We start from the raw sequence: 23,669 nt of genomic DNA, 5'->3' as shown, positions 1-23,669 counted from the left end.
AAACAAGTTACCAGTAGGTTCAGTAGATTCTCAGAAAACAAACAAGACCCAGCATTCATGATATGCACGCTCTTAAGGCTGTGCAATTGGGCAATTAGTTGAAAGGGGTGTGTTCAAAAAAATAGCAGTGTCTACCTTTGACTGTACAAACTCAAAACTATTTTGTACAAACATTTTTTTTTTTCTGGGATTTAGCAATCCTGTGAATCACTAAACTAATATTTAGTTGTATGACCACAGTTTTTTAAAACTGCTTGACATCTGTGTGGCATGGAGTCAACCAACTTGTGGCACCTCTCAGCTGTTATTCCACTCCATGATTCTTTAACAACATTCCACAATTCATTCACATTTCTTGGATTTGCTTCAGAAACAGCATTTTTGATATCACCCCACAAGTTCTCAATTGGATTAAGGTCTGGAGATTGGGCTGGCCACTCCATAACATTAATTTTGTTGGTTTGGAACCAAGACTTTGCCCGTTTACTAGTGTGTTTTGGGTCATTGTCTTGTTGAAACAACCATTTCAAGGGCATGTCCTCTTCAGCATAGGGCAACATGACCTCTTCAAGTATTTTAACATATGCAAACTGATCCATGATCCCTGGTATGCGATAAATAGGCCCAACACCATAGTAGGAGAAACATGCCCATATCATGATGCTTGCACCTCCATGCTTCACTGTCTTCACTGTGTACTGTGGCTTGAATTCAGAGTTTGGGGGTCGTCTCACAAACTGCCTGTGGCTCTTGGACCCAAAAAGAACAATTTTACTCTCATCAGTCCACAAAATGTTCCTCCATTTCTCTTTAGGCCAGTTGATGTGTTCTTTGGCAAATTGTAACCTCTTCTGCACATGCCTTTTTTTTAACAGAGGGACTTTGCGGGGGATTCTTGAAAATAGATTAGCTTCACACAGACGTCTTCTAACTGTCACAGTACTTACAGGTAACTCCAGACTGTCTTTGATCATCCTGGAGGTGATCATTGGCTGAGCCTTTGCCATTCTGGTTATTCTTCTATCCATTTTGATGGTTGTCTTCCGTTTTCTTCCACGTCTCTCTGGTTTTGTTCTCCATTTTAAGGCATTGGAGATCATTTTAGCTGAACAGCCTATCATTTTTTGCACCTCTTTATAGGTTTTCCCCTCTCTAATCAACTTTTTAATCAAAGTACGCTGTTCTTCTGAACAATGTCTTGAACGACCCATTTTCCTCAGCTTTCAAATGCATGTTCAACAAGTGTTGGCTTCATCCTTAAATAGGGGCCACCTGATTCACACCTGTTTCTTCACAAAATTGATGACCTCAGTGATTGAATGCCACACTGCTATTTTTTTGAACACACCCCTTTCAACTAATTCAACTAATTGCCCAATTGCACAGCCTTAAGAGCGTGCATATCATGAATGCTGGGTCTCATTTGTTTTCTGAGAATCTACTGAACCTACTGGTAACTTGTTTGCTACGTAGCAATAAAAAAATAAACGAAAAACCTAGATTATTCTGGTTAGTAACATTGTATTGCTATTATTTTGAACAATACTGTATATCCACAAGATAAAACCACTCCATTGACACAGCAGGAAAGATTTCAATCAACCGGAGTTGCCCTTTTTTTAAAAAGATGTAGATTTAGGGAAGTATTGTCTGATTAAATACACTTTGACCTCAAGTTCAAGTTTACGCTGAGCAGTGCATTTTTAAATGTCTTTGACGAATGCTAAAGTGTGATCATTATGAACTAATCCACCCCTTCATACACTTGTTAGAGACATTTAACTAAAAAAGAAAATTCTGTCATCACTCCTCATCATTTACTTACAAACCCATACAAAGATATTCTGAAGAATGTTTTTTTTATAATCGAAGCATACCACAAAAGTAGTGTGAGCTACATAAGTTTCCTGAAGCCATACGATAGCTTTATGATAATAGCTTTTAATAGCTTTTTTTGTTTTATGTTGGGCTTAACGTTGGGCGGCCACCAGCTTTGCCTCTAGACCTTTATACAAACCCAAGAGACCTGTCACACACAGGACACAAGCTCATCAAAACAATTCAGCCATGCTTGACGGATACAAACTAGAACACTGCAGAAAATCAACATTTAAAACAAAAGACTATGTTATGAAATACGACACTATTTTTTGGTAAGCAATAAGAGCACTGATGGTAAGCAATAAGAGCTCCCTCTGGACTTTAGTTTATGACCGTGATCATGGCGTCAGAGTGAGATCAGAGTTCCTCCTCCCTCAGACGAAGAGACGGATCCCGCGCCAGATGCCTGCAAAGATGCTCCTGTAACACTTCACAGAATACATTAACTCGCTGAAGAAGGTAGGTCGTTATCCTAATCATGTCACGGTATCACAAAGCAGCCATCGATGGCTATTTGGATCTTTTGAAAGAAGCCACAAGGAAAGATCTGAACACCCCGGATGAGGATGGCATGACACCCACTCTCTGGGCAGCTTACCACGGACACATCGAAGCTCTGCAGCTCATCTGCAGTAGAGGGTGAGTGAGCTCACCAAACCTGCCTTTCTGTACTGGTCCTGTTAATAATTTCATTCAATACGTTAAGTTTCCAGAATATTCATTTTAGTTCAGGTTAATGCTGTTAAAAGGTTTTACAATGTTACCTTGCTTTGTGTGTCTAACAATTGATTTTTAAGCATTGATGACTAGATATCTGTGTGACATATCAAACAGTCAAACTGTTATCTGTATCTGTGCACTTGTAGTGTACTTCAATTATTTAGTATATCTTTAAAAAAAACTGTACTTCTAGATAATATTAATGAAATAAAAGGCCACTTGTGATAGACACTTTCATGACTAGGACAACACTTAAGTATTCTTTTAAAGTCAAATACTTTTTTGAAGTACATTTTAAATCATTATGTTTTGATAATATTTAGTCAGTATTTAAGGAAATATACTTATTTTAATGTGTTGACTAACATACTAATGCAAATTTAACTGTTGTGTGTTATTTAATCTTACATTTTTAACTTAATGTAAATGTAAGAAACTTCTTCAGTACAAATAATTGCAAATATATTTAAATATATTAATGAAATAATATTGTTTGTCATAAATGCAGATTCAACAGTACGATTTAACCATATTTCGAAAGACATTAGAAGAAATTACATATAAAGACGTACTTAAGTCCTGTTAAAGTGGGTTTAAAAAGCACTTTAAAGTACAACTAAATGCATTTACAGTAAACATTTTTAGATATTATTATATATTTATATTGTATATAAGAACATAATTCAGTTCACATGTAATACTAAAGTATATTTTTCCCATAATAAGTACTTAATTAAAAAGTATGCTGAAGTGTACTCCTTTTTCACTAGGGGTACTAATAAAATGACTAAAGATTTTCTGGATTTAACCAGTTTTATGACCTCAGGGGCGAGTCTTTTTACTTGTGTGCTTTATGAGTCAGTAATCACTCTTTTCAACAGCATATCACATAAAGGTCTTAAACATTTAAAACGGATGTCATCATTAAAATACCACTGAAATGTTCAGCATATTAGAATGACACTATTAAGTGAGTCCACAGTCAGAGTTTCGTTCCTCGCATGATTTGCTGTGCACATCATTTGAAAAACTCCCAAAGCAGATGCCAAGAGTTCAATCAGCCGAATTAGTTATGCAAATCTGGAACAATAGGCCTCTTCATTTGTCCCCAGTTTGTCCAGCGTAGAGTTTATTTATTCTGTGCAGCTCTGGGGCCGATCTCACTCAGGATATGGAGCACTGATTGCCATATGGCTGACTCCCAAACAGCAAAGCACTGTGTGTTGAGTGCAAACCCAGACGGGGTGTCTCTTGTCATAGACTTTCTAAAAGTTTTTTTTTTTTTCTCTCAAAATAAATAAATAAAAAGAAAATAATATCGACCGTGTCTGTTTGCACCTTGTGTGCCTCATCCACCTATGAACAGATGGTGCTTAGAGAGATAAGCTCTTGTAGATATTGTAATTAGAGATTTTATGGGTGTACCTGTGGACTTTATTTTACAGCAGGTTACATATTAACTGTTTGCATGGTAATGGCATCAAATTCGTCATGGGAAAATACGTGAGAGTGGAATTTTGATTGCTGCTGAAGACAAATGAGGCGTCAGAGAAGTGCCAAAGATTGTGGCTATTTTTAAGTGGTAGTTCCTAAAGTGCCCATATTACATTAATTTAGACATAATAATTTTACTTTTGGCTCTGCTAGAATACATAAACATGGTTTTTGAAAAAAATCTCTGCCGAGAATGTTCTGGCCAAGTTTGTTGTGATTGGTCAGCCACAAAGAGTGTTTGTCGGGAATACGTTTTCAGCTCCCAAGGCTTCATGAGAAGCTGTAAATAGTATTACTGTATATCTTCAGTATTAGGCATCAGTATTGCTGTACCAGTTTGATACTTATATAATAATCCTTTATTGTCTTCTGTTAAGTTTTCCAACACTACATTTTCATAGTACCATCAGGATCCAGAGCATTGCTAAGCATTTCATAACTTTTTGGTTGTCCAGCATGGCAGTGTCGAGACCAGCTTATTCTGAGTCTGAGTCCGGACCAAAACCTGAGTAGGTTGAGTCAAAATCAAGACAGAGACCAAAAGAAGGTTGAGTCTAATTCAGACTTTGAGGTGAATGAGGCCTGGTTTAGGTGGATTGTATACGTGAGTTGGACCAGACCACAAGATGTTTCAACAGTGTTGAAGTTGATATAGGACTCAAGACATAGTCCAGATGCTCCAGACTACATGACAAGACCAAGAGCATGAGAAAGTGTTATTGGACTCGGAATGAGATGAACAGAGTCTGGTCTCAAGAACCTTAAGTCGGTGTTAAGGTGTTAGTTTTTTTAGGATGTTACCGGTGGTTGCTTACTAGTCTAAGTCAAAAGAGCCCATCCCAAAGTGTCTAGTATATTCTTTATTTGAGGTTTAATTATTTCCTGTATGTGGCTCAAGTGTAATAAAAAGAATTTGCTTGGTTTATTGCCACCTCACAGATCACTTAGGAAAGAAATAGCACCTCTCTAAATTACAATACTTGTTCATTATTTTATTGTCTTGAAGGGGGGATCCGAACAAAAGTGACATCTGGGGGAACACGCCTTTGCATCACGCCTCTGCAAACGGTCACATGCAGATCGTCAGCTTCTTGGTGAACTTTGGAGCCAACCTTTTCGCTCTGGACAATGACTTCCACACTCCCATGGATGTGGCCGCCTCTCGAGACCACATGGACTGTGTCCGCTTCCTGGACACAGCTGCTGCCCAACAGACAGGCCAGAATGCCAAAAGGGTGGCGCGTCTGAAAGAACAGGCCACCAAAGATGCCGAGCGCAGAGTGAAGCAGTGCGAACGCATCAAGAAGAAACATCAGAATAAGATGGACAAGATGTACCGTGGCGGATCTGTCTCGGAAGGAAGTTCCCTTTCCAGCTCGGGTACCTTGAGCAGCATGAATGGAGAACAGTTCTCCAAAATCATAGCCGCAGACACCAATGGATCGATCTCTTCAACGATCAAGGGAACCCTCCAGCGCAAATTTGGGAAGAAAGACAAAGAGACAGTGAGTAGACAAGGGGACGGCAATGTCATTTTTGTCAAACAAGACATTGGCACCCAAGAGAAACCTGGTTTTGTTGACGTCTTCAATGAGCAGGATGAAATTCAGGATGATGACGAGGACGATGCCAAGAGAGATTCGGACGACGAGGGAGCCAGTCAGGGCAAGTCAATCTTCGAAAGACCTGGTCTCGGGAAAATGGTTTTCCGCAGGAACTTCTCCATGGAAATGGCCATGGACCATGAAGACCTCCCCAGCGGCAACACAGAAGACCTAGGGTACCTCATCCGTCAGGAGTTGTTTGAGACCGTGGATGAAGGTCTGGAGGGTTTGGACGAGAATTCAGAGCTTCCTTGGAATGAAGAGGAGATCGGTCTGGATGAGGAAGAGGAGACCTCAAACCTGGATTCTTTTTTGGCGTCGATCGGCCTGTTAGACTACGGTCCTGTGTTCACCCGGGAACACCTGGATCTTGACGCACTTATGCTTTGCTCAGATGACGATCTTAAAGGCATCCGCATCCAGCTGGGGCCGCGCAAGAAGATCCTGGAAGCATCGACTCGCAGGAAAGCTGTGCTGGAGCAGCCAGGCATTATGAAGGACACCTTCCTTTAATAACGTGCACCACCCAATCCCGCCATACACAAACATTCACAGTTTCTCTCCGCTAGCACCCCTTTGCCATCATGTAGTTGTTGTTTCTTAGCTCACTTTCTGTGATTTTGATGAAGTATGAAGTAACACAGAAGTTAAAATTTCCTTATTGTAGTCAAATAAGTTTCCAAAACAAATAAGTCTCCAAAACAAACATCTGACTTCCGCTGTTATATGAGAATCACCCATTTTTCCCAAGAACATGTTAATTGTTTTCATCTTTGAAATAAAAGTGACTTGCATATCTCTAAATAAACACTGTTTGTGTCTAGAAGCCACGCCTATCTATCCATCTATCTATCTTTCTGTCTGTCTGTCTGTCTATCTATCTATCTATCCCTGAACACATTCTTCAACACATAATATATTTGTTATGGCATTATTATTTTTTAATGTCTAATGACAGAATAAAACAGATACAAAAGAGAAGCGTTGATTTGGCAGTAACTTCATCTCAGTAAATGTATTTGAGATGTAGCAACTAACGTCTGCAGCTCCATAACCATGAGAAGCAGCCGCAGGTCCTTCAAAGAGACAATAAATAGGACAATTAGTTGAAAATACACTGGACACAAGTATTAGGACACCCCTTTCTAATGAACAGGTTTGACTATTTTAGTAATTAGTACAAATCAAAGCATCTATCAATAGCTATCTATCTATCTGTCTATCTATCTGACTTTTTTTCTGATTAAAATTAATAAAAATAAACTCAGAATTTGATGCAAACCTGCAATAATTAAATTTGTTAAATAATAAAAATATCCTTTATGTATTTCCCATTTTATTAACCAATGTCTTTGCTGCTGACCTTCGAGGATCCAATTGAACCATTCTAATAAGCAGAAATTACTTAAGATAAACTAACATTTGTTCTTGGTTTTCATTGCTGAAGAGTGTTGAACCTTCTTCTTCTGTGTTCTACTGTACAGACGTGAATTTACATTTCCTTCAGCCTGAGGATTTTTATATTAAAACCAAACAAGCAAGCCCCGCCCAGATTTAAAAAAGTAACGCAAAAGTAACGTAACACATTCATTTTCCATAAAAAGTAACTGACGTAATTAATTGCTCTTTTAGGGAGTAACACAATATTGTAGTGCATATCTTTTAAAAGTTACTTATCCCCAACACGACTTGAACATACGTGTATACAGTCAGTTTATACACTTTCAGAACTGTTGCAGTAGAGATGGAAACACAATTTTTAAATACATTGATTATGTTTCCACGTTTGTTGCCACAGGTTTGGAAGTGCCTTTTTCTGTTCTAAAGAAGGAAGTGTCCGAATACTTTTGTTCATATAGTGTACATCAAGTAGGAAGTGCAATACATGCACAACAGTACATACTTTCTTTTTCTCCTGGACCTGTTTTCCATCGCACTGGTGATGACGGCTTCTTCAGAGGTCTGTTCTGGATGTGAGACTAGAGGGGTGTTATAAACAACAGCTGTGTTTCATTTCAGCATTGTCTGGTAGTTTGTGCACTGCGTATTTTACTTTGACTGTCAGAAAACATTTAATGAGTAAACCTTGCACAATCTCCAGCACTGACGCCACTGCTGCTGCTTCTTCCACTGAAATTTTCAGTACTTCCTCTTCAGCGGGCTCTTTCTGGAGGGCCTCTTCTGGATTTAGGCTGTGGTTCTCCTTTTGCAGGGCTGGACCAGTCCTTTGGTTCCTCACAATGTCTTCCTTTATCTCCCGAGGTGAAAACTTCCAGTGAAGTACTTCCTGCGCAGCCTGCAAATGCTGCTGAAAGCAAAGAAAAGGTCTCATTCCATTCGAAACAGATGCGATGAATTACATGAAACAATATATAATGAAAAGTTTAACCAACAGGCAGTTTATGGCAGCCGTTTCAAACCTGTATGACTTTTATTTCTTCTGTGCAACACAAAATAAGATTTTAAAGAAGGCCCTCTTGGCTATGCATAAGATTACCACTAGAACTCGTTTACCTTCATTGTATGGACAAAATATTAATAAAAATATCTTAATTCGTCTTCAACAGAAGAAGGAAAGTCAAATAGGTTTAAAACAACTTGAAAGTGATAGAATTTTGACAGAATTTACATTTTTGTGTGAATCATTATGACTGTAAAGTATCGTATATGTCCGCTTAAAAGTCTAATTTAAAAGTTTTCAGCCTAATAACATTTACTCATCAGTGTACCTTTAAAGTTGTATTAGGGAAAACACTGGTTCCAGGAAATGTTTTACTGATATGATGTGAATGTTTAACCTGTTCAATGTTTTTCAGATGTAGGTCGTAAACGTAGAGAAGGAGGAGCTGATCTGTGATGGACAGATGCTCAGTCATTGTGAATAGTTCAGTCGACATCTGCAAGAGCCCAGCAGTTGCTTCAGTTATGATTGATTGAACTAAATTAGCTAAGTTAAGCTAACCAACACGGGAAGAAACTACATTTCAAAACCACAAATATTAGTTGATAACGGCAACAGACCTTACAAAAGGGAACACTTACCAACAGCGCCCTCTTGAGTCAAATCATTGAAAATAATCAGAAAGGACAACTCTGTTTGGATGATTCTTGAAAAATAGCTAAACGAAAAGCTAGCTAACACTGGCTGAAAGACGCTTCAGAAAAGAGAAAAGCTGTTTGACGTGTAAATTAAAAGCGATAGACTAAAAAATAAAAAATAAAACCTTGTGCTTTCAGTTGTAAGCATCTATGAATAGACTATTATTTTTTGAATCAAAACAATCTATAGCTAGCTGCTGTTTCTGCAAACATTTAAAACTGAAGAGCGAATTTAACTATTGACGTAAAAAAAGAGTCAAACTCGGTCAAACTAAAACCTGTTACGAAAATAGTTATTACAATTTTATTTCATTATTATTATTATTATTATTATTATTATGTAGAATCTGCTTATCTGCATGGGTAAAATTAATTGGATGAAAAATCATATCAGTTTCAGTGTTTTCATTTGAAATATTGTGCTACATGTGCCCTTAGAATGTATTTGGTGTTTTAATGTTTTATAATGTTTTACATGTAATTTACATTAAATTGTTGACTTTTACTTGTACTACTTATTTCAAAGAGATGAACTCATCAAGTTTTTTAGCTCTTTTTTGTTTTGTTTCTGTGATTAGTTAGGTTTCCTGTGTGTCTGCCAAAGCTCAAAAACAGAAAACAAGCAGGAAATATGTTGTGCACTGTCTGAGTCTGAAACCGAGTCATCTGTTTCAATGGAGTCTCCTTATATGGCTGTAAATCATATCCAAAAGGATAACATTTCCCTGTTTCTCTTTATTCTTCACTTTGAACAACACATTTGATAGTGAACAAAAACATGTTTTATTGCTACAATTTGTCATTTAGATGGATTTCCCCCCACAAATACATGTCACAGCCTTATTCAGTATAATGCCTTATTCAGTTTAATGTGCATAAACTACAATGGAAAACCACCCTCTGTCGGGGCTTGCCTTTAAAAGGGACATTCACTCATGGGAACCAAGCTTTGGAGAGCATTATCAGAAACAGAATAACTGTGGTTACATACAGAAAGTTAAAGATCACATCTACTACTGTTGCCACTCGGGTCCAGCTCAGGCATTTCCTCTCTTGTTGGTTTTGATGAGCAGCTGCAGCCTTCAGATGATCCAGAGCATGCAGCCGCTCTTCATGCCTGTCTGTTTCTGAGTCTGGAGGGCTCTTAGCGTCCTTTACGGCATCTATGAGAAGAATGATATTAACTTAAGATATTATATGAGGTGTTTAACCCAGGAACGATTTCCCCCTCATTACCAGAAGTTGAGCAAATATTTACCAGGAAGAGAAGGTGAGATTCCCATTGGTTTTACTGAAATGGTCCGATTTCCTTTAGCAATCAGAAAATTCACAAGAACGGTCTCCAGAACACTGATGCCCATCAGAGTGAAGATGACGACGCAATAAACCCCTAGAAAAGCCACCAGAAAATAATTTTAAATAACAGGCAATTCTAAATTTTTAAGCAAATGATGACACAATCAACTGTTCATTATTTCTCAGCCTTTTATTTTATGCTGAAAGAGTACTATTACATTAATATTAGTATATATATATGTGTGTGTGTGTGTGTGTGTGTGTGTGTGTGTGCATGTGTGTGTGTGTCTGTGTGTGTGTCATTCATGTTTTAAAAGTGTCATTAATGTGAAACACAAAATTAACTAATCAGATTATTATTGTTACTACTACTACTTAGTTGAATAACTGAATAACCAATAACAGATAAAGCAGAATCCAAGTAAAAGATATTAATCTGAAAGGTTGTGAAATTAATCTATGACTTAATGAATATGCCCATATTTAATAGCCCATATTTTAAGTGAAGATATGTAATAATAGCAGCTATACGAATGCAATTTTTATGCTTTTACACAATAACATAGGTTTTAATGAAAGCCGAAGATGTCTGCATCTAATTCATTGAGATATTAAATAATAAGTAATGCGTATAAAAATAATAGTAACAACATACCACTTGGTTTCTATGCCAATACCAGGTGGCCCATCTTACCCCAAAGCGATAATTTATGATTTTGTTACTTCTTAACAAAAACTATAACTTTTATTCCACAAATCTACCAAAAAAATTTTTTTAAAACACTAAAAACTTTGATTTTCAACATAATACAGATCAGTATTTTCCAGAGATGCAAAATTAAATTTGATTAACCTCAAAACTGTCATGAACTACTAAATCTCACAAAAATAGTGTAGCCATTTACAGAAAAGTGCCCAGATGAAATGTTGTGCCATCAATGGTCAAGAGAGAAAAAGACAATGAGTACAGCAGATAAACCCTCACCAATCAGGGGAATATCATTGGCAGTAGAGGGCAGCATGTCCTGGAGAAGCAGCAGTAACACAGAAATAGCCAGAAGCAGAGTTACTTTAAAACCCAGCTTCTCTCCTCCAGTTGAATCGATGAAGAAGGAGGCCAAATCCAGAATAAGAAAGTAAAGTACTGGCATTAGGAAGTTAATGACATACAGCAGTGGTCTCCTCTTCATGGTGATCTGCAAGTAAGCACAGAAACCCCTATAAATACTTTTGACAGGGGTCACAATGTCTGATCCCAGCACCTCAGCTGTAAGGTTGTGCGTCAAAAGTGTAATTAGTGAAAAGCTTGCTTTCTCTTTAAATGGTTTTCATGTTTACCAAATAGCTGTTGGATGAACACAAAATTATACTGAGACACAACAACTACACAGTGAACTGAAAGCTAGAATGTACTGTACCTTTAAGAGTACTTATTATGGAAATAACACACTTTAAATGAATCTACCTAAGTGTGAAATCAATGCAATGTTTTCTAATACATCACTGCATGTTATTTACATTACACTTTCATGATATTATCAGAGAGACTTACAAGTGAAGTGCACAAATCACATAAATGGCAGGACTTTCATAACTATAAATGAAAGCTCCTGTCATCAAGTCATCATTTCCTGGATGTGATGTGATGTAGTGTGCTATCTTTCTGCTCTACCTTGTATATCAGCTGATCCTGTGGATCTCCTAGAGTAGTGGCATTGGTTTTAGATGTATTTATACTAAGGAGTTCCCACTCTCCTTGAGTCTGAAAGGCCTTCTTGGAGCTGAGGGTCAGGAATGAAGCATCAGAGATGGGGTTGATTACGAGCTCGTTGTCTGAGATAGAATAAGACAGATGACCAATGCATATTACAATAACTCAAAACATATTACAATAACTCAAAACATATTACAATAGCATCTTTAAAAGTCATGTCATGCCAACATCAGGGTCGTGCACCAATTTAGTCCAAACTTAAGATGTTTTTGACCTTTTGAATATTCTCACTCCAATTGAAATGCAAATACCACATCTTGTGGGTGTGATTAATTCAGTTTCAATTCTGCCCAACTCTGATTGACATTGTTTCCTGAGTTTCAGATGTACTTGAATGGATCGGAGACTGAAGGGTAAAAGTGCAGCTTTGGACGTCGAATGGAAATTGGTGCACGTTCATCTTGCAGGCCGAGGTCACGGCAAAAGTGTTAGTCGTCACAACAAAGCCTTCATTCATCAGCTGGACATACTGATTCTCCACTGTTGCGAACTCAGTCTTGATGCTAAATAGACAAAATTAAGCAAAAGTAAACTTTAAAGGGACAGTTTACCAAAAAATGATGAGGGATTTTGTTAAAAACATACTAGACATATTTCCAAATATCTGTGATCTGCAGAGCAGTAGGTGCTACACACAGCCAGAGTTCATGAACACTGAATAGGCACTCCTGATGTGTAATTGTGGGCAGATGTCAATATTTAGATATTATAAATGATGTCTTCTTGGTACAGTAACATAATCTTTTCAGAATGCAAAGTGTTTTTTCTTTTTTTGTGTTTTCGTAAAACAATAAACTGTTAACACAAAAGACCAAGGAATTACTCATGACCCTTTAAATTTCTAAGGCCATGTCCATATGTACACTGGTGTATTTATAAATTGAGATTTTCCTTCTTACATTTAAAAAAAAATCTTCATCAACATGAAAATGCAAACGCACGCTATGATCAAGAGCATGCCAAACCAACAGGTGGCGATATAATCTCAACCGTAAAAACGTAGCCTAATAGAACACACCCTTTCATAGTCATTTTTATGTTAAGTTATCATGGCCAGTGATTTGTTTATGTGCAAGGACACCAAAAGGCACCTACAGTGATACTGAACCAAAAAGCCATTTCAGACCTTTCAGTGATGCTGATGTCTGGAATCCAAACCATGTCCTTTTTAACTGCACAAAAAGTGATTCCACAGAAGTCCTCTGGGTTCCATGATGTGAACTCATTGACCCAAGCCTGCAAAGTTATGAGGATTATATAAACCGTGAGTGTAGTGGTCAACCAGTTTGGTTTAACTTCTTTTTACACTTTGTTTTTATTTTCAATAGGGTTCCATTCCACTTGTATAGTGACTTGTATAATATGGGACATTAAAGCATGTTCCTTTGGTAAATAAGTCAAGAGGTTATTTTATTTCCAGATAGAATTTCTGATTGTACAAGTTTTTCGATCTTGAGTAAAGTTGTGTGGGAAAAGGTTTTGAAAACACTTACATACAAAATAGTGACTTGTATTGAGAGGCTCTGGGCTTTTTCATTCTGTGGAAAGAAATCTGAAATAAGTGTTGAGTGAAGATACTACAGTACAACTGCTTGACATCCAATGTCATGGCATTCAGGTAAATCATGCTGGATTTATGGATTTACCACATCCGTGATGGAAGTCACAAAGAGGTCTAGAAAAAGCAAAGTAGGGGTTTCCCATTTAAACACGGGCCGCAGGGACGTCATCTGAATGTCATCACTGCCCAAGCCGAGATGGTCCAGAAGTGCCTTGTAACTGCAGTTTCCCGCAGCAGACGTCGACCCTGAACAGATCACACTCCATTTGAATCTCACAGTTACAGAATCTCAAGAGAATATCACATTTCGACATTCATGCTTCTGTAAATGTACTTCTCAACTAGTGCGTCCGTTCTGATAAGAACAATGCCAAAAGCAAACTCCAAAATGCAACTATTTGTAATTACCCTTATGAAAAAGCAGTACACTTAAGCATACTTGTAAAGAGTAATGTAATTAACTGCAACATAAATGTAAATGTTTTTGCACACTTAGAAATGCATATTAAATGTAGTTAGCTGAATTTTATAGTGTTTTTTGAAGTAGGACTTAAGTATTATCACTTAAGATGGACTTAAGTGCATCCTTATTACATAAAAAATGTCCTTGCTATACGTTACATGTACTTACTAGTATAATAACAATTATGCATAATTACAAGTAACCCTAAGCCAAACACTAACAATAACCATATAATAGGTACATGTAGTTAATTAGTATTACTCAGTACTTAAATGTATACTTGCACTGTAACAAGAACACCTTAAAACAAAGTGTAACCCTGTGTATTAATACATATTGATTAATGTTTACATGTCTATTGAAACTTGTATGTCACGTTTAAATATACTGTATAATTACACTTTTATAATGATGATTTTGCAAGTTAGCACATTTAAACTATATTAACTTTAAATGTATTATTTAATAACACAACAGTTAAATGATAATCAACTGTTTTTACAAGTGCTTCAGTATGTTAGTCAACACATCAAAATAAGTGTACGGTAAAGCCTGACAAAAGATTATTAAAACAATGATTTCATGACATAAAAGTAAAACTTTTACTTTCACATAAAGAGTTATAAACTTTATGTTTTCAAAAAGTGTATTTAAGTATGTGAAAAGTGCACTTAAGTGCCCTTTTGTTTTATTGCATTATCTGAAAGCATAGGTTTTAAAAAAATAAGAGTACATACAACTGCAATGCACCTTAAGTACAATTAAGCACTTCTTTCACAAGCAAAGTAAAAAAAAAAAAATATATATATATATATATATATATATATACACACACATATATACACACATATATATACACACACACACACACAGTAACTAAAAACTACACAAGTGTTTATATATATATGTAACATTTTAAGTAGTATTTTGGTGCAAAATATAGAAGATAGAAGTCATTTTTTAATCTGGAAAACTTGTGCGAAGTGCATTCGTCTTCAAAACTAGTTGAGGGAAAATATGACACAGACAACTCACATCAACAGATATTACAGCTGGACATTTAAAACACACTTACCGACTGAGGCAAGATAAAATATTAGCCACACTAGATACATGGCAAATAGTCAGGAGATGGGTACTGAAGAGATGACGGTCATTTGGTCATATTTATACTGTATACTGCGTGTGCGAATGAGATCCATGTTCAACCTCCTCTTTTGTTCTCAAAGAGTGAAAAAAAGCTATACAAACAGCTGATGTTATTAAGTGTAAGTGGTTAGTGAGATCGCTTTTTAAGCAGATTGTGCTGGTTGCATAACTTTATGCTCATTATGAGTCATGTTTTATTTAGATTATTAATTAATACATGCATTTAAACATGACCACAATTTCTGCAATTAAACAAACTATAGAGATATATTTAAATAACGATAATGAAAATATATACAGTATATAAAAGTCTAATTTTGTAACTATTGAATTACTACTACTATAAAAATCGTTTTGTTAATATTATTACCTTGAGAAACAACTAAATACAAATGATTTTAATTTTGTCATTTCTGTCTACAAAGAAAACTAAAAAATCTAAACATCATAAATTGTGTCTTGTGAATCATATGCGCTCAGTTTATTGTTCACTGAGTGTGTTCACCTGCAAACAGAGTATTATGAGTGTGAAGGTAACTCATCGTCTAATGTTTGATTTCTCTGAAAAACTGCAGATCATTACAATGAGAGATCAGTGTCAATAGGCTATGTGGGCTTCTCAGGCACTCGAGTGATCAATGTACTCAACAGTCATTTAAATATATCATATCGCCAAATCAACACTGAACAGCAGTTGATGTAGTGGCTATAATGCTTTATTGATTCAGTCTAGCTTTCCAAAAGCATATATTTTAGAGCAGGGGGCAGGTAGAGTTAATGAAGACTAAATAAATATTAAAATAAATAATAAAGACTTATCGAATTAAAAATGCTTCACGTGCCGTTACAACACCTCAAGACAATTTTAGAGTTAGTAACGAAGCTTGAGCCAATGATAATGCAGATATGAGAGAGAGAGAGAGAGAGAGAGAGAGAGAGCGCGTGCAATGAGTCTGTTCGTCTCTTCTCCCCAGCTGCCTTTTTACTAATAGCAAAACTGCATTAAGTACAGCACTGTTATTATCTCTATAGCAAAACGTACTGTCATGGGGAAAATGTAAAATCGTTGATAATTTTTTCCTATTATTCCTTATTGTTTATTGTCTTGGTCATTGTCATTTTGGGTTTTGGTTCTTTTACTGTTGTAGTATGGGATGATTTTAGACTAATGCTGCACATTACTGTAAGACACGTGTGGGGGGTCGTGAAATGCTTAAAACTATGCAAATGAAGTCTCAAAATCCAAATGAACCGAACAATACAGACTTGAACAAGACGTCAATAAATGCACGCTCATGACCTGATCCACAAATGCAGATTCCTTTTTGCGTGAGCAATTTATGACTAAGATCTATTTATATTAAAGCAGAACAGAACGTTTTTATTTGCAAACATGACTTGCACAGATCGCTGCACAATCATTTAATCCCGAATTCCACAGACTCAAATTGAAAGCCATTTGTTTGTGGTTAGTAAAATACATGCATAAAACTGATATGGTGCATGGATAACTGTGCGTGCATCTATGAATAATTTTGAGTCTAAAATCATCCCATACCTGTAGGCTGTAAGGACCTTTAAACTAAGTAACTGACATCATTGGGTGAAGTGATATGGACATGTGATGCGGTCAAGAGCTGCCTGGAACTACTTTAGTTGTGCTTGTTCATCAGTCAGTTTCAAGCATTCAACACCCTCTCGGTATAAAATAATCTTTTTAACAATTGATTAACAGTTCTAGCTAAATGAAACTGAAACACAGAAACCTAACAGGGAACATATGCAGAAATGTAGTTTGTGTGTTTGTGGATTCACAAACATGACTGCACCAAGATATAGACTGTTGCTAATAAACATGCCAAACCGGGTGAAATGGATTGTTTTATTGAGTTATTACCTTGGCTTCATCCAACACCAAACCTTGACCATCTGAAACGTTCGTCTAAGCTCTAGCTTTCCCATTCTCCACGGAATATTGTGACAGCACTGTACTACAATGAATAACCATCATAAATCTTAGTAAACCAAGGCTGACATATAGTACTTCCAATATGGAGTACAGAAATAGGGCCAGAAACAAAACTCAAACCAACATACCCTGAAAGCTTGTTAACTAGTATACTTCCCAGTAGAGATGATTATGAAGATAATACAAAATTAGCTGTTTGTTGTTGTTGTTTTTCTGTCCAAACAATAGACATTTTATGGTGTTAGTAGTTTATGGCATAACTTGCACATGACGCATTCTAAATGGTTTTGTATTAAAAAGCAACTTAAAGTAATAGTTCACCTAAGAATGAAATTCAGTCATCATTTTCTCACCATCATGCTATTCCAAAACTCTACAACTTTCATTTTTTTCTTAACATTTTTGAACAATGTTGGTAATCTTTGAAGAATTTCGGTTCCCATTCACCTCCTCTGTATGCATAAAAAAATACAAGTCAATGGGAACAGACAATATTTGGTTACCAACATTCCTGGAACTACGTGAGGCGGAGTAAACGACGACCGAACTTTCATTATTGGCTGACCTTAATCTAATTAACACCCTGAGATCAGTCCAGTTTTAGAAATCCTGCTTTAATATGCATCAGTCGGCAGTTTGAAATCCTTGAAGCAATAAAAGGAGATGTCCCCATGATCCACCACTGCAAAAGTGACCGGGACGTCTCCGCTTTGGAAGGACAGCAGCTTCATGGCATTCAGATCAGGCACCGGACCGTCAAAACTGTCAATGTACAAAGACAGAAATGAGCTGGACTGTTCAGATCAGGACACAGCATTGACGATTTTATCAGGAGCCAGATATATGCAAGCTCATACATTTCCAATTGACATGGCATAAAAAAGTGCATAACTTAATCAGACGGCTGATTATGACTTGACTAGTACTGAGTGCTGCAAAAACATAAACTGATCTTCCAGTATGATCCAGCTAGTGTATAACTAAGGCAAACTGACAAAACCAACACAGCAGGTAATAATTCAGCAGACTCATTCGAGTGTATTGAGTCGGTGTGTTTACCTGCAGACACACATGCGGGTGTAAGGCTTTCCAGGGTGGCTCTTTTTGAACTCTGCCACCGTGTCTGGTTGGTAAATATCAAAGCTAATCTTCCACTGGTCTGATGAGGACAAGCTGAGAAAACAGATGGTTTAAAACAGCAGTTCAATCATCTCAAACCCTTATTTGACTTCAATTTGTGACAAAGGGTAAAGCTACCAGGTTACTCGGACAGCATTTCAGTACATCACTTTTTATGATGTTGCACAAAAGCTCATTTAGGAAAGCATAGTACAGGACAGTGAAGGTGGGCTTCACTCACCTGGAAACCCCCTCAGACCAGCTCGAAGACTTGATGATGCTGATCTGGTCCAGCAGTTCACCTGCACCAGAACACGACAAAACAGACAAAAATGGCATTTTCCATGAACAGTTCAAAATGTGCCCAAAAACCATATCCTCCCGAGATACTTTTTTGTTTAAAGAATACAAACATATTTTAATTATTACTAATTTTTAACGCACATCCTTTTACTTGCATATTATAAATTATCAAACTGAAAAAAAAAACCTTTAAATACAACTACCAATAAAAAATTTGTCGACATTCCTTAATAGATTAGGCATCATGTACTTAAAATGAACCATTAATATTAATCTTCATTTCTATACAAATACATTTTTATCATTTAAATCGTATAAATTACTATTACTCAATCTACTGTAAACAAACATGAATTCATTCTATTATTATACAGTGTTATTAATGATATTATATTTATGTAGTATTTTTAATACTATTGCTGTTATTTTTAGCTAAAACTACAACTATTAAAATAAGTCTAAATAAAATAAATGTAAAAAAATATAAAAAAAATACTCTTAAACTTAAATTTGAAATGTATGGAAGCCCATTTCCACCACTGAATATTTTTTTAAAGGTTATTGCACCTTTTTATCTCACAATTCTGAATTGCGAGATATAAACTCGCAAAACTAGGAAAAAACGTCAGAATTGTGAGTTTATTTCTTGCAGAGTTTATATAACACAATTAAGACTTATTTGAACTCAAAATTGCGAGTTCATTTCATGTAATTATGAGAAAAAGAGTCTGAATTGCGAGTTTATATCACGCAATTGTGAGAAAAAGAGTCTGAATTGCGAGTTTATATCACGCAATTGTGAGAAAAAGAGTCTGAATTGCGAGTTTATATCACGCAATTGTGAGAAAAAGAGTCTGAATTGCGAGTTTGTATAATGCCAAGAGCCAGAATTGTTATATAAAAAGATCCCTTTTTAATTTTTTATTCAGTGGCGTAAATGGGCTTCCATAGAAATGCTTCCTTGATAACTTACTGAAATAAATAATTTACATCTATAGAAATATAAAAAAAAAATTACAAAAACAAGTAACAATATTACTTGTTTATTATTACTAGAAAATAAAATGACATGGTTTATTGCTAACTTATTATATTATTTTATGGATTTATCATTATTTGTATATAAGAACAATAATACATTCCTTAGCATTAACCTATCTTAATAAATTCCATAAATTATGTTTAACAAACATAGTATGATATTCACTAATATTAACACTACTATTCACTAATATAAATGGAACCTTATTGTAAAGTGTCACAGTTGTATAATAAACCTTATTAGAAAGATTAGGAAAACACTTCATTCTTATGTTTGATTCACAAAATAATACATAGAGTCTGGAGATGCATTTAGTCAACAACAACAAGAAGATATGAAACAAATCTGTGTAATTTCTGTGCCACTTGCAACACAAAGTTTGACGGCCTGTTTGGATCAGACATGACATCACGGGCTCAAGACTGTGGTTTAGGTGTGTGATCTTACGGTGTGAGGTGCACTGTCCGGGCTGAGTGAGCGGCGTCACCTCCTGCTCCCACAGATGCACGGGTCTATCTTTCTGCCTCCGTCTCCTCCTGTCCTCCAGCAGCTGCAAATACTCGGCCCAGTTCCTGCAGTGCCGCACCTCTCGGTCACTGTTAATATCCCTGTGGTAGCGATCCCGGTCTCTCTGACGCTCCCTGTCCCGCCGCGACAGCTTCTCCTGCTTCACGTTGACCCTGCTGAGCCACAGGGACAGATCGCAGCCGCCCACCTCCAGCGCTCCGGGCAGCAGGCTGGGGTCTGGAGACGCCAGAGAGACGGAGCCGCTCCGGCGAGAGCCCAGGTCTGGGAAAGAGATGCTGCTGAAGTCCCAGCGAGGAGCTGCGCTTGGAGCTTGAGCAGGAGACGGCTGGACACCCGCCTCCATCCACCACGTCCTGTCAGAGGCATCGGCGGACTGCATGGGCTCCTCCAGACGCGGATCTGTCTTGACTAGCTCCTCGCTCTGGTCTTCAGTTGTCATCTTCTCCTCTGGTGCTGTGTTTTGTTTGTCACTGAGGTCACATGACGATCAAGACACAGATGAGAAGACTGAGTTAGTCTAAGCAGGATCTTAATATCAGGCCACCAAAACTAATGTATTAATATTTCAAGCTATTCCATCCATGCTTATATTTTATCATCCTCTTGTATCACCCGACCTGTTTGCACCATTAGACTGATTTCTGAAAGACCACGTGACACTGAAGACTGGAGTAATGATGCTGAAAATTCAGCTTTGAATCACTAGAATTACTTACATTTTTTAAATATTAAAACTGAAGACAGTAATTTCAACTTGTAATGATATTTTACAATATGCTGTATATTTAATCAAATAAATGCAGGCAAGATCATTAAAAGATCTTACAAACCATAAACTTCTGAGTGGTCTATCGGCCATTTACAAAGGCTTCAAATGTGCCTCGCTCAATCATATTTTGATTGTATTTTTTATTTGTTTAGAATAATCTTTTTGATTTGCTTTCAATCAAGTTCCAAAAAAAAAAAAACATTTTTTAAATCAAATGAGATCAAAGTATCTCAATTCAAAGGAAAATTACAAGGTTGTGTATTTAATAAAAAATATTCAGTAACACATTATTTTAAGGTGTCCTTGTTACATATTTTAGATGTACAGTTCTTACTAGTATAATAACAATTAATTATGCATATTTACATGCAAGTAACCCTAAACAAAACCTGAATCCTAACACTAACTGTATAGTACGTATTTGTAGTTAATTCATATTACTCAGTACTATTTTAATTATTTTTTAAACCATATTGAATTATTCACTAATTATTTACTTCTCATGCTATTTATAAGATTTTAATCAGATTTAGCTTCTTATTGGTCAATGCAGCATTTTAGTTGTGATATAATCAAAGAAAATAGCATAATTTTATCGTCATATTGCAGTGCAGACTAATTTGTATAGTACTGTTTTGTTTAGGGATTTGAATACACATATTTGAATTATGGGAAGCCAAACATCTCAAGTGACTAGCTGCTGATAATGTTCAGTATATCTGAAATGTTTCTTTGTTAAGATATTTATAGTTTATAGTTTTGCCCTTTTTAACGTAGAAAGGTATTAAGATTGAAAAGACAAATATTTTTCAAAAATTTGAATGAGCACATGTAAACACTTCTATTGGACTAAACAAATAAAAATGTAGATTAAAAAATATATTGATAATAGACATTATTTACAGCTTTCATTCTAACTGAATGCATCTCTTATAATATCTGAAGTCAAATGAGGTTGGAGGTTTTTCTACCATCAGAGAATGGATTTAACAAAGGAGGAAGACACAGCTTCTTCCATAAATCATGGAAGTTCTGCTTTTACAGTAAGCCTTGTAGATTCGACTATATACCTTTAAAATAGTAAATCAACATCCTAAATTTCCTGTGTGGAACTCTTAACATGTGCAGGACCTGAAGAAGAGACATCACATGTACCTGGACACAGGACTTCCTGAGCGCTTCCTCTTCAGCTGTTTCCTCTGTTTGTCCCATGAAGATGCTGGCAGATTCAGCTGTCTCTCATATGTGGACGGGACTGAACTGTGAGAAAGATTGGAAATATTAGATGAGAGTATAGAAATATTGCATGGTATCATTCTTACAAACCATAAGAATAAGCACATGATTGTTACCTGGAGTCAAATCTGTTCACAACATACCCAAGCCTTTTCAAATGTCCAAAAACCTAAATTAAAGAAGACAAATTACACGTACGAAGGTTTAAAGGTGCACTCGGTATGCTTTGGTTTGTCTCAGTGGTTTTGAACTTTGTACTTACTGTGTACATGTACATAGTCTCAAAAATGAACTGAACAATACTGAGTGCACCTTTAAGAACAGTGTCTTCTCATTCAGAAGACACCTGAGACAAACCAACCTGGTACTGATGAAGAGTCACAGTCTCACGAGAGAGGAAGCGCTCATATCCCTCCTGAATGGATAAAGGGAGGTCCCGGTAAAACACCTGCACATTACCCTGAAACACAAACAGGACATGGCACACTTATGGTTCACACAACAAACACAAGTGTTCTCAACACAGTGTATAAGAAAGATATAGATAAGAGTATGAAAGTGTCCCCTCACACACTCCATAAGGTAAAGAGCCTCTTCAGGAAGCAGGTACTGCTTGCCTCTCTCTGAAAAACCCATTGTCTGCCAAAACTTCCCCTGATAGACATGACATAATTAGTGAGAGTGGCCTGGCTATGAACAGACTTCATTGTGTGTCTGTGACGGACTCACTGCAGGTGACTGCAGCTCCACCAGTCGTTCGTCAGGGATCCAGACGGCTTTCACTAGATTCCCTCTGTGCAGACGCAGGAGAAACACTTCTTAGCTTCAGTGTGTCGTGTAGTGTGTGTGTGTGTGTGTGTGTGTGTTTCTGAAACCACTCACAGTCTCTCGACCCTCTCCTCGGTCAGGAGCGTCCAGTGCTCATCCAGACTCTGCTGTAGACGGGTCGTCTGCTGCTCCGACCCACTGGGCAGGAAGTCTTTCTGACCCCTCACCGGTATCTTATGGCTCCGGGACCTCGCCTCAAACAGCTCTGACGGACTGCATGCAAACCAAGGACGAACACATAGAAACGGGATATAAAAAAAAATGTGTGTAACAGGACACAGTTGACATGTTAACATGGTCTCATACTGGCCAAATAGAGATGATAACACAGAGGTAGAGACAGATCTTTTCTTCCATATTGTGACGTACATAAGAGTGAAAAACATTAACAATAACGAAAATGTTGTTGATTAGATGCTAATATGTGGCCGTTGAACTCAAAACTGTAGGATGATGAACATGAGCTGGCAGGGATTGATTCTCACATACTCAGAAGCACATAAAAAAAAAAACTGCAGCAGATAAACTTCTTTGAACTGACAACATTTTCTGTCATTCCCATGTGTCACGTGGTCTAACTTGTGCTTGTTTGCTGGCTAGCGCATGTTTCCTGTTTCCAGCACGACACAGGAGTGTTACTTCTGTTTGTGTTACTGCAAGAACAAAACAATTAACTAACTACACAAGCGCTTTATTAAGATAAAAAAAAATGATGTCGGTTACCTGAGCAGCTCCTCATAAACTCTGTGTTTGAGAGGATCTGTGGCTGTCTCTCTGTCTGCCATGTTGACTTCTGTCTGTCTCTATCGTTTCAGGGTCCTAGTGCGCAAAGAG

The 23,669-nt window shown here is 36.9% G+C and overlaps 3 protein-coding genes across 3 annotated transcripts; 1 reads left to right on the top strand and 2 right to left on the bottom strand.

Annotated features, from left to right (window-relative positions):
- The first annotated feature begins 2,236 nt into the window (after window positions 1-2,236).
- Window positions 2,237-6,523, top strand: LOC113046603 (ankyrin repeat and SAM domain-containing protein 4B-like). The gene is made up of 2 exons (XM_026207449.1): window positions 2,237-2,520; window positions 5,102-6,523. Exons 1-2 carry the CDS (start codon window positions 2,360-2,362, stop codon window positions 6,210-6,212), a joined length of 1,272 nt encoding a protein of 423 aa, XP_026063234.1. The 5' UTR covers window positions 2,237-2,359; the 3' UTR covers window positions 6,213-6,523.
- Window positions 6,524-9,713: 3,190 nt separating this feature from the next.
- LOC113046547 (5-hydroxytryptamine receptor 3A) lies at window positions 9,714-15,583 on the bottom strand. The gene is made up of 9 exons (XM_026207360.1): window positions 15,547-15,583; window positions 13,515-13,675; window positions 13,362-13,406; window positions 12,995-13,104; window positions 12,199-12,371; window positions 11,767-11,969; window positions 11,080-11,290; window positions 10,057-10,188; window positions 9,714-9,961 (listed from the first exon to the last, which is right to left on the bottom strand). Exons 1-9 carry the CDS (start codon window positions 15,581-15,583, stop codon window positions 9,732-9,734), a joined length of 1,302 nt encoding a protein of 433 aa, XP_026063145.1. The 3' UTR covers window positions 9,714-9,731.
- A 1,326-nt stretch (window positions 15,584-16,909) lies between these two features.
- Window positions 16,910-23,669, bottom strand: tsen54 (TSEN54 tRNA splicing endonuclease subunit). The gene is made up of 11 exons (XM_026207448.1): window positions 23,559-23,669; window positions 22,890-23,048; window positions 22,737-22,800; window positions 22,578-22,661; window positions 22,369-22,467; window positions 22,124-22,176; window positions 21,927-22,031; window positions 19,922-20,472; window positions 18,371-18,431; window positions 18,070-18,183; window positions 16,910-17,772 (listed from the first exon to the last, which is right to left on the bottom strand). Exons 1-11 carry the CDS (start codon window positions 23,618-23,620, stop codon window positions 17,625-17,627), a joined length of 1,500 nt encoding a protein of 499 aa, XP_026063233.1. The 5' UTR covers window positions 23,621-23,669; the 3' UTR covers window positions 16,910-17,624.

This window comes from Carassius auratus, chromosome 28 (assembly GCF_003368295.1).
Source record: "Carassius auratus strain Wakin chromosome 28, ASM336829v1, whole genome shotgun sequence".
In the NCBI taxonomy this organism is placed as follows: domain Eukaryota; kingdom Metazoa; phylum Chordata; class Actinopteri; order Cypriniformes; family Cyprinidae; genus Carassius; species Carassius auratus.
Note: the sequence above shows the minus strand (reverse complement) of the source record. Positions and strands in the feature narration are given on the sequence as shown.